Source organism: Fundulus heteroclitus, chromosome 20 (genome assembly GCF_011125445.2).
Source record: "Fundulus heteroclitus isolate FHET01 chromosome 20, MU-UCD_Fhet_4.1, whole genome shotgun sequence".
In the NCBI taxonomy this organism is placed as follows: domain Eukaryota; kingdom Metazoa; phylum Chordata; class Actinopteri; order Cyprinodontiformes; family Fundulidae; genus Fundulus; species Fundulus heteroclitus.
Window position 1 is genome coordinate 22,496,065 of NC_046380.1, and position 14,492 is coordinate 22,510,556.

General features: G+C 40.2%; 1 protein-coding gene, 1 long non-coding RNA gene and 1 other non-coding gene across 6 annotated transcripts; 1 reads left to right on the forward strand and 2 right to left on the reverse strand.

Annotated features, from left to right (window-relative positions):
- Positions 1-905: 905 nt before the first annotated feature.
- LOC105927087 (cyclin-dependent kinase inhibitor 1A) lies at positions 906-3,334 on the reverse strand. 2 transcript variants are annotated; one of them, XM_012863689.3, is made up of 3 exons: positions 3,309-3,334; positions 2,457-2,898; positions 906-2,379 (listed from the first exon to the last, which is right to left on the reverse strand). In XM_012863689.3, exons 1-3 carry the CDS (start codon positions 3,309-3,311, stop codon positions 2,324-2,326), a joined length of 501 nt encoding a protein of 166 aa, XP_012719143.2. In that variant the 5' UTR covers positions 3,312-3,334; the 3' UTR covers positions 906-2,323. The 2 variants fall into 2 exon arrangements, with proteins under 2 accessions (XP_012719143.2, XP_021172779.2); XM_021317104.2 differs by having other exon boundaries at positions 3,267-3,327.
- A 3,316-nt stretch (positions 3,335-6,650) lies between these two features.
- Positions 6,651-10,807, forward strand: LOC118567102. Of its 3 annotated transcripts, none has more exons than XR_004933483.1 (6): positions 6,651-6,917; positions 9,148-9,281; positions 9,387-9,521; positions 9,621-9,760; positions 10,346-10,480; positions 10,581-10,807. It is a non-coding gene; the product is annotated as an uncharacterized LOC118567102 (long non-coding RNA). The 3 variants fall into 3 exon arrangements; XR_004933481.1 differs by lacking the exon at positions 6,651-6,917 and adding an exon at positions 6,938-7,155; XR_004933482.1 differs by lacking the exons at positions 6,651-6,917; positions 9,621-9,760 and adding an exon at positions 6,938-7,155.
- A 2,494-nt stretch (positions 10,808-13,301) lies between these two features.
- On the reverse strand, positions 13,302-13,373 carry trnaq-uug. Its single transcript has one exon. It is a non-coding gene; the product is annotated as a tRNA-Gln (tRNA).
- Between the last annotated feature and the right edge of the window lie 1,119 nt (positions 13,374-14,492).

Sequence of the window (14,492 nt, forward strand, 5' to 3'; positions counted from 1 at the left end):
AGGGCGGCTCCGGTCTTTCCGCCCGGCTAAATCTAGGCGATGACATTTCTTCAGACAGGCAGCATGGGTCACATCAAACCTGTTATATCCAAAAAGGGATATAACCACTGAGCTATATTATACACTGGAGTGCTAATCGCCCACTATTTGAACAAGTCGCTTTGAAGCCACCAGCCGCCATATTGGTACTCCCTATTTCCCCCCAGTAACTAGGGAATATGTGCGCTACAGCATCAAATAACGATGATTTTCTCATGTTCAGGGGGGGCTTAAGACTTTTAAAATGTCAAATGCCATATAGTTTTATGTTATGTTCTAAAAATATCAAGTACTGAGAAAGTCATGTGCTGAAATATTTTGCATTTTATTCATTTAAATATATATATTTAACATTTATAAATATATAAATAACAATATACAAAAACATATATTTACATATATATACATATGTACATGTACAAATATTTATATATACATATATATATATATATTTAATATGAATAGCACCTAATTTCCTAGTAGTTGATAGTGTTAGTACATCCACTGACTGTAGAATTACCTGTGAAACATTTTCACAGTCAGAAAACTGCTTGTTGTTGCAACCAAATCCTATGGGATTCTGTGAGAGTAGGGAGTAGCAAGATGGCGACCAGTGACTTCAGTTTTTCATCAAAATCAGCACTCCAGTGTATTATATAGCTCAGTGGATATAACAGGGGTGGTTAAAAGGGGTGGTTCTTTATCCTTTTTAGGTGAAGTTATATAACCTGTGGTCCATAGAGCCACAGGTTTCAGACCCCTGGATTATTACGTGCAATCTTATAAAAACACTCTAAAGTTTGTGATCGCAGTGTGAAAACGTAGGAAGGGCTTCTGCAAATGATCAGAGAAAAATGAACGACAAAGCCTCTTGAACATTTTATTTAGGTTCAGACGTGTCATAATTAAAACAGTCTAAATCGACACTTGGAACACAATCGCTCAATAAATAAAGGGTACACATATTTATAGCTTTTAACATAAACAATGCAGTTACAGGACCCGGGCACATGCATCTATCAACAGAAGGGCTTTCGCTGTTTGGGGTGATTCTTTCGCCTTGGATTTGCAAGCGGTGGACATTTCAAAGCTGTCAGTACGTAAAGGATTAGAATTACAGGCCCTTGTCTGTGACCCGGTCAGATTATCCATAGCGGCAGGATTTGCCAGAACAGAGATAAATGTCAGGGGAGAAAAAAAAAAAAAAAAAAGGAACATGATTTATTTGATAAAACTGTGCTGTGCTTAGAAACAAAAATAAACATAAATAAATAAAAAAAAAACAATACAGCTTGTGATTTCAGCTTAGCAAATAATACATTTGTGTCCAGGAACACTTTCTTCTGATTGTCCTCTCTGGAGTTTAAAAAAACGGCACGACCACGTGGCGCTGGATGCTCCATGCCTCGTGAAACACCGTCAGATTTGTGTGCAACGCTGCGGTGTTTTTTAACTCAATGGTACCTGACAAGGCTAAAATAAATTCTGTCAATAAATCTCTGAGTTAGATTACTACATATATGCTATAGATAGCTGCGCCAGAGGCCACCAGCTCTGTAAGGTGTTTCCCTCAGGCGAGAGTCTGGGCTGATTTAAAAAGATTCATCTTAAAACTTTTCACACAGGGTGGAAAGAAACAAGTTGGGACGTCCGTCGTTTAAAGTCTAAGCAAAGCTTCTGCATGCTCATTTTATCAGAGCTCCTTAAGTAGGTTTAAAACAGTACAAGAAGGTATTTAAAGTAGAAAAACACTGTAATAAAAACAATAGTGCATTTGAACAAAGGAGACAAAGTGCTTCCCCTCCCCTCCCCCCTGATTCTCTCCAGTTTTCAGCCGGTGTTCAGCTTCTTCCTGCGACCCCAATAACCTCAGTGACATCTGAAAACGTTTCATCCAGCCTTCCTTCTTTCCGGTGAGAGGTAGAGAGTTACCGACAAGCTGAGATTTCCCCGTAAGAGCGGCTGCAGCGAATGTCAGACGGCGCTTTGGCGAGCCCCTCGATCCAAAATGAGTATAAATCCACTGATTCCTGGGATTACTGTTAATCTTTTCTGCTCAAATGTCCCAATCTTACCACTGGGCGGGAAGAAGCCAGCCAGGGCCCCTCCTATGCGGCACCCTAATTAACTGTGTGCCGTAGCGGTGACACGCAGCTCTCCTGTGGGTTTTTTTTTTTGTTTAGGTGATTCATTGCTGGAGTCCGTGTGGAACATATGATTCCTGAGTCAGGTGCTGCCTGCCTGTGTGGTTTCTTGGGCGTTTTTCCGGCAGCATCTCTGTGAATCACTCCCCAGACTTCCTGGGCATCCACACGACTTTTCTCTTGGCCTGATAGAAGTCTGTTGGGATAAAGAAGAAGACGTTATTTATCTCGCACTCAACGCGACCTTCTAATTATCTGCACTGAGAGACAAACCTGTAATGTTTGTCTGTTTCCTCTTCAGCCCAGCGGTGTCTCCCTTCTCCGGCGTTCTCTCCAGGGCCTCCAGCTCCCCTGCACGTTTCTCTGGCGTCTGAGGGAGGTTCTCCTTCTCCACCCTCGCTCCTTTGGTCAGAACCGCGGCGTCTGCCACCCTCGGGCCCTCTGCCCGTCTGGGGGCCACCACGCATGACCTGTAGAGCAGCGGGACCCTGGTTTCTGGGACGCCCTCCCACTTGAAGTCGCCGGTCTCCAGAGGCTCGTCCGACTTGAAGTCAAAGCCCCATCGTCTCGACGCCTCGTCCAGGTCTTTACGCAGCGCGGCCTGGTAGTCCACCTGCAGCTGGTCCCGGTCCACGGGGCCGAACAGGTTCCTGCGGGCCCGCCTGGTCCCCCCCAGAGGACTCAGCATCGACTTGTGGGAAGCCATGATTCTGCACTGGTAATAAAACACAACAAACGCCTCTGGTTAGTTTTAAAAACAGCTGCTTCTCAATCAGAATCAGACATACTTTTGTTACATGCTCCAGAATACACACATTGTGTATATATATATATATATATATATATATATATATATATATATATATATATATATATATATATATATATATATATATATATATATATATATATATATATATATATATGTATACTTCTACTTAGATAATTACTTGAAAAGCCTCTTTAAAGATGAACTCATCTTGCACCAAGCTCTCCCTCGGTGCTGAATACAGTGGAATATTCACACCATTCTTACATTAGAAAACAACAAGGACGGTGCCACAGAAAGCCCCAAAAACTCAACCTATAAACTCCAGAAACCTAAAACCAAGAGCCCAGACTCACCATCTTCCTGCCTTGTTCAACACCTCCGGAGTGAAGGAGCAGTGTGTCTGCAGAGCTGCTTTTATAAAGGCAGGGAGCGGCCAGTGAGTCACTGGGCCCTCCTCTCTGTGCGGCTGGTACATGCCTGGACATAATCTGCCAGACATGTAAGAACTAATCCTGTCTGTCTCTCTAACGCGTGCGACTGCCCACACGGTGGCGGTGTAACCTCGTCCTGAGCTCTGGGATTTCCTCATATGGGGAGTCAAACCTGCAAACTGCCATTTCTGATGGCTGCACAATGACTTAATAGATCAGCGCTGATACAAATGTCCTTTCTGCCACCACCACCAGGCACAAGCAGTTATTTTGTTTGTTTTTTGACAAATTGAAATGAAATCGGTCACCAGGTACCATGGCTTACTTGTTATTTCGTGACTTCAAAAGGGAACTAATAATTCAGTTGTTGAAGAAGATTATTAATATGTCTCTGTAGGACGACAGTGAAGGAGGATCACCTTCTCTAGCCTTAGATAGAGTGAGATTTGGCAGCATTTGTGTGTGACAGGCACATGTTTCAATCATTTCAAATTATTATAACTGTCTCAGTGGACATCAAACCAGAGTCTTTTATCCAGTACTTCTTTAATTTAAAGTTCTACAACAAATACTTTGGTTGTGTTTTAAATCTTAATGGGAAAGAAGGATAAAATAATTTTTTTTAATTTAGATCCTTCTATTGACCTTCTAGTGACCGTCTTTCTTTCCTCTCCCACGGTACTCGTGCGTTTAAAATGTTATGATAAATAAACGTTCCGTGTGTATTCAGCTTTTACAATTGATTAAATGGTCTTGACCAGTAAAACTATTCTTTAAAGGAATAATTCAGGATGTTCCCAATGAAGTTTTGTTAAAAGGTTATAATGCGGGGTATATACAGCCACACGGAGCCGAATACTGTATCCGCACAAAAACGTTTAGCGTAAAGATGAAACCGCAAAAAAAACAACATCGGAGCCTTAATAGGCCCTGTAATACCTACGCCATGCCAGGGAGGGGCGTAGCAACGCTGCTCCACAGGTAAAGAAAGACGAAGAGCAGGGCGAAAACAACGAACCCGAGAGAGAGCGTAAAGTAAATAGAATAGTGTCTGAAACATAAACGCAACTCTATTGCTGTTGTTTGTGTTAGCGCATGTGTGATAGGGGAGAGGCCACTCTGGACGGGACCCCCCCATCCCACTAAAGTCAAACCCGTCTTCATGGGGACAGGGCCATAGATTGCTCCCATTGCTTAACGTTTCGCATAAACTCTGATGAGTTGGTCCTGAAGGCGGAAACCAACAGCTAGTCCGACGGTGGCCAAGGCCAAAGCCGACTTCCACTATCTTTAAACAACTCTAATCTTAAATATGTCATGTTGCTTCATCATGTTCTTCTTAAGGCATTAGTTAAACAGAAGCTGATGATTATTCAGACAGGAAACAGAGGTGGGAGACAGTATGTCATCAGTAAGCGTCCTACTGTGAAACGTATTGAGAAGGGAGCAAATGAAACACTTTACAAGTTTCACACACTTTATATACATCTATCACACACAATTAAGCTGCAGTAATGTTTTAGAGACTGGAGTTGTTTCGTGCCCATTTTGGAACAGCCATTAGCTTCACCTGATCAGGATGTTTACAAAACAAAGACACTAGCAGAAATATGTGCTGTAGGTAAGATATTTACTGCTTATAACTATCTGGCAGAACCCCGAGTTAAGAATCCTAAAGTCTCTTTAAGTTTCTCCTTGAGGCTACTGGATGGATCCTTGGGATTTCCAAACCCTTTATGTATGTCTACTTTAAATACATTTGATGATGTTAGTGATGATGGGTAGTGATGATGGGTAGTGATGATGGGTAGTGATGACTAATTTGATGTAATTATAAATAAGTCTTCCTTCACCACCCACTGTTACATAACAGGGGGGCGGAAAGGTCAGCAATAACCTGTGATCAGGACAAAATCTGAAGCAAACGTGCGTCTGAACACTTAAATAAAAGTTCCTCTGTTGCGGGAGGAGTGCCGCTTCTATATTTGGTGACGTACACTGGGACGTTGAAGGAGAACGAATGAATAACACTGTGTCCCAGCTTCCCCCCCCCGCCCCCCACCCTATCCCGGCACTGGGCGTCAGAGCGGAGGGCGGCGCTCCACCTCGGGGTGGAGTGATTCAAGCGCAGTGGCGGGAAGCGGGAGAGGAACCGGGTGCTGGGAGCCTGCCCATTTTCTGCTCCACGTGAGTCCGCGGCTCGTGTCTGGCAGCCACATCTGGGCTGTCACCTTCACACAACACTGACACATGTGTGTAAAAATAGCCCAACATCAAGTCTGGGTGACCTCGAAAGCTCGTAGAAAGAGCGGCAAACTGAGGAAACTAGATTTATATCTGCTGATCGCCATACAGAAGATGTTGGTATAGGTGATTCAAACTTTAAAAAAGGTAAAAGAGGAATGTTTTATATTAATAATGAAAGAGGAAAGAGGAATGGGTATTAGAAAGTAGGTTACCTATTAGATGCTATATTGACTGAGACCTCCTATACAAAGCTACGCTGTTTTGCTTTCTCCAGACAAATACAAAGTTATTTTTACTTACATCTTGAACCAGTTGAAGTCCAGTCCAGTCCTTCCTTACTCGTATGGAGTTAGTCTGTCTGTCCACCTTCTTGCCGTCTTCCACTTCCAGTTTCACAACAAACGGTGATGTAAAATGAAGCACCGGGCTTTTGTTATCCAATCCACACCCTCCACAGATCAGGCGTATAAAGCTACACAGCACACTGTAAATAATATCCGTAGAATTAACAGTGAATTCCTGTAAAATCATGACATAAAAAAACTGTAGATGCAAAAACAATGAAGCATTGTGTAATTTACAATGATAAACTGTAAAACTCCTAACCAAATACAACTGTTCATTTTACAGTAAGAATATGTTGAATAGATCAGAATTTTTTGTATAATTTACAAATTAATGTAATTTAAACACAAATAAACTGTAATGCCAAAAAAAAGTCATACAGTTAAAATTACATCATTGCCCTGTTAAAAAAAAGTCAGTAGCCTAGGCTCTTTGGCACATTTCATAAAACGAGTTTTTGCCTCGGCAACCGCCCGAGCCGCATGTCGCTTGGACTGCCGATACCCATCAGCTGCCTCTGGAATCCCACAGGCAGGGAGCACTGAGTCCATTAATGGTACTCATCATAAGGGGTCTTTGGGCTGCGCTTCGTCTGATCCCTAACCTAATTTCGTTTACCATTTCGTAAAACTCTAAACCAAATAAAACTGTTAATGTGTTTAAAAGACAATACTTTTTTATAGAATAAATTAGGAAAGGGAAGCTTTATGTAGGTCTAGTTAACACGGGATGCCTATCCATGATGATATTTGAATGGAAAACGCAGCAGAATCAAACCATGGTGATCCACACTCCAAACCAGTTGGTGGCGGTAATGCACCGTTTCGTTGCGTGCCAACCGCCAGAAAAATTCATAAAGAAGAAGAAGAAGAATCAAACCATGGCCATCTGGTGCTGCTGCTCTACATATATTGGAATTTTTCATGGAACCAACTATTGGTAAGTAAACAGTTTTATTTTCTGTTTATTCCTGCTATGTAGAATAGTTTATTTTACAAAAACTTTGTTCTTTGCAGGAGAATATAAAATTATTTTGGTTCAAATGTTAGCTCCGCCCATTCACAGGCTGTAGTTGCGCTGCTTCAGCGTCAACGTCCCACCACACAGTTACTAGCTAGGTTGGTACACGTGCGTGTTCGGCTCTCTGGCAGTGGCACTTAACAGACACCAAGTTTGAGTAAGTAATGTCTCTGGTTCGAGCATCAGGTTAAGTCAAAAGACAATTTTGTGAAACAAAACGGCGCGTTTTTATTGATTTCACTGGCTCATAGGCGGACAACTGACAACTTCACATTGATACTGGCTGCTAGCAGCTAATAGCTATTTTGCCTGTTTCTAGCTCCCCGCGCCATGATTCATTGTCATTTTTGCGGGAGAACATTGCACACGTTAAAGGCTTATGTGTTGCATTGTAGGGTTCATAAAAACGAACCACGCTGCGTGTTCAAGTGTGAGAGTACTGACTGCAGGCAGACATTTTGTACATATGCATCATTTAAGTGTCACTTCTATCGAAAGCACAATGTCCCAGCACCGTTTGCTAATGCTAACACAGCCATTATATCAAGTTTTATTTGCGCCATGTCACTGTGGTCAGACCGATTTCAGACTGTGCAGGAACTTCTTGTACACTTAAAAAAACATTTAGTGGAGGGAAGATCTGTAAAGTGTCCTGTGGCAGGTTGTCAAAGCACATTTACTTTAAAAGTAAATTTGTACAATTGTTTTGTTCTATTTATTTAGTCATTTGGCTCAGGCTTTTATCCAAAGCAACGTGCATACAAATACCTACAGGGCCATTCTCCCCTAGAGCAACATGGGGTTAAGTGCCTTGCTAGGGGCTAGCTTCAACCCCTGACTTCTGTGGCTACTGGAATGATAACCAAGTTCTTTTACCCCATCGCCACCACCATCTTAGTCAAGATACCAGCTCTGTAGCATTGCTAACTGAAATACAATGAATCAAATAACATGTATGAAATAATGTTGACACATTGTCAAACTAATTGCCTGAGTATTTGTTTTAGCAAAAACGATTTCATTTCATGGGCAAAATGACATGTTCTGCTCAAAGGACAACTTCGGTCCATTTCAACAAGAGCTCTATTGCTGAAGCTACTCGAGACTTGCCAGTACTGAAGACGCAAAACATTTTGGTCCAACTTGTATAGGTTTATTTGAACAGAGAATTAGCGCTGATAGCTAACCCATGGGGGCAGAACTTTACACTGTGTTTTATCATATCATTTGTTTAAATTTTGTATATGGCTGCTTGCACAAACACACTGTTTTTAACTACTTTTTAAGCATTTCTAGTCATACACATTACAGTGTTGTGTTGTATTGTGTCGGCTGGTGTTGCATAGCTTTGAGGTTGACATTTGGAGTGTTAAATTCACAATTTAAAGTTATGCCCCCATGGATTAGCTGTCAGTGCTAATTCTCTGTTCAAGGAAACCTATAGGATTTAGACCAAAATTTCTCACGTCTTCAGTCCTGGCAAGTCTCAAGTAGCATGAGCAATAGAGCTCTTGTTGAAATTGACCGAAGTTGTCCTTTAACTTAGGAATCTATACATTATACCAAAGGTGTCTGTCATCAAGAGGAAAAAAAAAGACGTTGATATGTCAATAGGCAGAGTGTAGTGTCTAATGTCTATAGGCCTTAAGGTTCACTCTCCCATAATTCAAAGGAACCAACTTTCTTTTAAAAGTCTGACCATGCTGAGCATAAATCAGAATGTTAACACTGAACATTTTGGGTTGCACTACATGTTTCAGGTAGTCAATGTCTTTCCATACATTGAAAATGCAATGGAAACACATTACAGAAACATGACTCTCCGTGAGCTAGGGGAAGGTGCAATGCAATTTGCAATGTTTGGAAATACACTGACTACCTGAAACATGTAGTGCAAAATTTTCAATGTAAACATTTTAATTCATGTTAAGCATGATGGGACCTTTAAAAAAAAAAATATATTTTTTTTTAAAGTTGGATTATGTGGGGGGTTCACGGTTGGCCCCTTAGCTCCCTTAAACTTTAATTAATGGAAAACTGTAACCCGTATTCTCACCTTTTTTGTCTTTCCCTTTGTACTGATTTGACTAGTTGAGATGGTTGTATCATTTATAGTAGTATGTGTTTCTTCTCTCTTCAGTTAACCTAGATGTTTCTTCTCTATTAATCCGGAGAAGGGGACAAAAGTGGAACAAACAAAAACAAAACGGCTCCATGTGAATCCAAGAGTCCTTACTTTGATTCAGGACCTCTCAGACCATGAATGGCGAGCTATTTAAAAAGGTATGTGTGCTAGTGCTAATGCTACTGCTGTCCTTGATTATTGACTGACTTTACTAATGAAACTAATGGAGAATATGTGTTTCTGTCTCTTCTCTATTCCATTAGTTGTTCCTTCAAGTGGCCGCGACAGTGAACACCCATGTTTCTCTAGATGTTCTTCTAGAAGCAATGCAGTTGCATGTTAATCAAGCCTTTACCATGATTCACAAGCTCTCCATGAATGGCGAGCTATTTAAAAAGGTATGTGTGCTAGTGCTACTGCTGCCCTTGATTATTGACTGACTTTACTAATGAAACTAATGGAGAATATGTGTTTCTGTCTCTTCTCTATTCCATTAGTTGTTCCTTCAAGTGGCCACGACAGTGAACACCCATGTTTCTAGATGTTCTTCTGGAAGCAATGCAGTTGCATGTTAATCTAAGCTTCTGTAACTTGATTCATGACCTTTTCAACCATGAATGGCGAGCTGTTTGAAAAGGTACAGTACAGGCCAAAAGTTTGGACACACCTTCTCAATCAATGTTTCCTTTATTACCATGTCTATTTCCATTGAAGATTCTCGTTGAAGGCATCAAAACTATGAATGAACACGTGGGAATTATGTTCAGTGCATCCAGAGAGTATTCACACCCCTGTCAATGTTTCAGCATTTGTTGCATTGCAGTCATCTCCTTCAGTCAAATAAGTTGATTTTAATGCCCCATAATGACAGCAAAATACAGAATTGTAGAAGTTTTTGCAAATCGTTAAAAAACTGAAATATCCACATGGGCATAAGTATTCACACCCTATGTTATAACACTCAATAACACTCTTGCTGTCGTTATGGTTCACTGAGTCTAGACCAAGGAGAAAAAAAATGAACTTATTTGACTGAAGGAGATGCAATGCAACAAATGCTGAAACATTGAGAGGGGTGTGAATACTTTCAGGATGCACTGTACATAATTCCCACGTGTTCAATGTACGTGTGCTAATGCTACTGTTGTCCTTGATTATTGACTGACTTTACTAATGAAACTAATGGAGAATATGTGTTTCTGTCTCTTCTCTATTCCATTAGTTGTTCCTTCAAGTGGCCGCGACAGTGAACACCCATGTTTCTCTAGATGTTCTTCTAGAAGCAATGCAGTTGCATGTTAATCAAGCCTTTACCATGATTCACAAGCTCTCCATGAATGGCGAGCTATTTAAAAAGGTATGTGTGCTAGTGCTACTGCTGCCCTTGATTATTGACTGACTTTACTAATGAAACTAATGGAGATTATTGTGTTTGTTTCTCTTCTCTATTCCCCTAGGTGTTCCTTCAAAGTGATTGAGCCGATGAACACCTATATCATCTTTTTTCGTGGCTCGCTATTAACAAGGTTCACATTTATTCACTCACTCACTACCACACCTCACTCATAATTCCTCTCTCTCACAAACACAAGTGCAACCACACACACACACACACACACACACACTTTAATGATCTCTTTCTCATTATTTTTTCAACAATAAATTTGCATTATTGTGAATTGTATAATGTCTGACGAGTGGTTTGTTACAGCCTGACTTTTCATTTAGAAGTAATTTGAAGCAATGTAGATAGACTGTAATATATATATATATATATATATATATATATATATATATATATATATATATATATATATATATATATATATATATATATATATAAATTTTTTTTTTGTTAAAAATACAGTACAAATGTAAACATCTTTAAAAAAAGAAATCTGTTGTTTTTACGGAAAAAAACTGGCAGCTGTGGTTGCCAGAATAATCCCGTTAAAAATACAATACAAATGTAAACATCTTTAAAAAAGAAATCTGTTGTTTTTACGGAAAAAAACTGGCAGCTGTGGTTGCCAGAATAATCCCGTTAAAAATACAGTACAAATGTAAACAACATTACAAAACAACTTGTAAATTTCACATCCTAAAACTGCTTATTGTACATTGAATAACTGCAAAATGTACATTTAGTCATCATTTATTGTACATTAAATCCCAGTAAAATGTACAAGTTGTTCCGTAATGTTGTTAACATTTTTGTAGTATTTTCTACGGGATTATTCTGGCAACCACAGCTGCCAGTTTTTTTCCGTAAAAACAACGGATTTTTTTTTACAGTGCAGCCACAGAGTCTTGTGAGGTTCTACCAGTTTTCCCACAGCCAAGACTACACTTTTATGAACTGCCTGTGGAGCGGAGACCCTCCTCTGTCCCCTCCCCCAGAAGGGGTGTGGATCAGCGACACACGTGGACTTGGCCCGGTAAAAAACACGAGTTACACGTGAAGAGCTGGAAGAGGGAGGAAATTCCAGCTCAGGATGACTGGGCCCTGCACTGCCTCCTCCTCACCAGCTCCTCCACCCTGTCTGTGACTGAGCCCAGTGGATCACTGTGTCCTGGATACACACACACACACACACACACACACACACACACATAGGGTACAAATACTCCTGCAAGGTGCTGTAGAGTGCAGTTTCTATAGTGAAATATAAATAGCTCCTCCCTGGAAAAGTAAGATGACATGAGCTCATTCTTCTCAAACTGTACAGTTTTAAACGCTTTTACTCGCCCTCCTATACTTTTTTCCCTTCATTGAGGTGATCAGAATTAGATTGAAGTCATTTTACCAATAAAGTGAGGACTTTGATGTAAAGTGAGGACCTTTTTTTCTGGGCCAGGGTGTTATTGTTAAGACTAAGGTGTATTTACTGGTAACGTTTAGGGTTAGGGTCAGCGTAAGGGAAAAGTGAATGGAAGTCAAGACACAGTCCTCACTTCGTGTATATACAAATGTGTGTGTGTGTGTGCTCCTGTTTAGGCATCAGAATGAGGACCACTTTTCCGATTTAAACCATCAAAGTGAGGACATTTTGCTGGTCCTCACCTTGTTTCTTGCTAATGGTAAAGTTTAGGACTAAGGTGTGAATTGAGTTGAGGTTAGGCTTAGGGTTATGTATGCACTGGTCATGATTAGGTTTAGGGTTATTTGTCAGAGTTAGGGCATAGAAAAGGGCTGAAGATGAAGACGACTGAAAATAGATGAACACATGATCCTTACTACATATAACAACTTTGTACGTGTGTGTGTGTTTTTCCAAGTTTTTTATTGGGGGCATATGTGATAACAGTAGTGCAAATATATACAAGATAGCCACACATTTAGCTTCACTGTTGCTAGTAAAGAATAAAAACCAATAAAAATACAAAAAAAAAAACACTTGAAGAGGATTTGTATCCAGCTGCCTTGAACCCTGTGTTTAGATCCATCTTCCCATTATCTTTGGTCACTGCTGTAGAAAATCCAAAATTGTATATTTTCCTCCTATCTGACCAGAGCACATTCTTTGTTCCTTTACGCTGGATGTGGTAGGACGCAAACATGACTTCTTTCAACAAAGGCTTTCTTCTTGTCACTTCTCCATATCAGATTTTTGGAGTACAAGACTAAAAGTTGTACTGCAAACAATTTCTTTTTTGTTCACTGATGTTCTTTAACAAACCTCTGAAGCCTTCCAACAACAGCTGTGTTTATAATGAGATTAAATTCAGTGCAGCTGGACCATTTTTACCAAATAGGTGACTTCTGAAGACAACTGGTAGGGTATCATGAGTTGGGTTGGCCTAAATCCCAGTCACGTAAACTAAAGTCTGTGGTTGCCTGATGTGACAATTTGATTGATCTCTTCCAATCCACAGCACAAGAAAACAGTTCTTGTCAGATATTGAAGTCAAACCCATCTCTGTCACCTCCAAAGGAGACTGCAAACTGAACTTAGTCAATTATACCGCAAACTTATAAAGCGGCACTACCAAAGGTTTGACTCCAGTTCTGCTTGTAATCACAACAAAGGTTTAAGAAGTAGTTGTCATGGATGATTACAACTCTGCAGTGAGAATGACTGACATTAGTGATGTTTGTCTTTAAGAAATCTCAGTCACTATGATCACTAACATTAAGCAAGATGATTATTGCCGACTGCAAACTTTTTAATAGAATAAGGTTCCACCGAGATTTGAACTCGGATCGCTGGATTCAGAGTCCAGAGTGCTCACCATTACACCATGGAACCTCACACAAGCAACCACGTAGCAGGAGTTTTTCCACAGTAATGACATGTTTACTTTTGTGTCAGAAATAATGGTTTTGCAAGGCACTGTCCTCCAATAATACTTTCCAGATCACCAAACTGTATCTACTGTAGGTGTTTTGTTATTACTAGCTCTAACCAGAGGCCGCCGCATTACTTCTCTCACTATAATATTTCCACCTTCTATACTTTCAATTATTTTATGCTCCTTGACTTCAATCAGGAAAATTACATGTTTGAAACTACTATTGGAGTTACTAATAATACTAGCATGAGAGATTAGCCTCTTAAAGTAGCGTATAGTGTAATAATTTGCTTGCTTTTTTAGGGTAGTGCTTCCATACTTTCTGTTATTCTCAAATGTAAATGTCCAATCCAATTATATTTGCAGAGTTTTTAAAAAAAATAACAAATAAAAAATAACTATTGGCCCTTGACATCTGGTGTGAATTCATGGTCTTTTTATTGTGGCATAAACTAAATACAATAACTAACATTCACATGTCGCAACAGGAGTACATCAGATGTCAGACCAACAATAAATAACAATTAAAAGATTAACCTGGAGTTGTCCCACTTAACCTATGGGTCAGGGCTCGCAGTAACATTGTCACTTTAGAGTCCTGTCACCAGGTAAGAATCTGAACCCTGAGAACTTACACGCTTGTCTCCATTTGTAAACACAAGCTTTCTCCTCCCACTTGAGGTCTGGTCTGTTTATTCCAGCAGTGAGTCACGTTCCACACTCCCCACGCTTTACAGCGCCGTCACGTTACCGCTCAGCCCAGTTTTCAGCACATCGATAACACAAGTCAACGCTGCAGATGCACTTTTAAGAGGCCGGAACGGCCTGAGACAACAGAGGTCCCTTTGTTTATAGGTATACTCAGAAAATATTTTAAACAGTGCACAACATAGCAATTCTCAGTGGCGCTATGAGCTGGGGTTAATGAAGTTAGAGCACAATGTTTATAAGTATTTTAGCTCAAAACTTTCCTTTAAATTTGCAAAGCTGAGTTGGATATTTTCTTATTTCGCAGCCGAAATGCAGCTTCAAGCTGCAGAGAATATGAAAGTTCCAGTTACATTGTTTATACATTA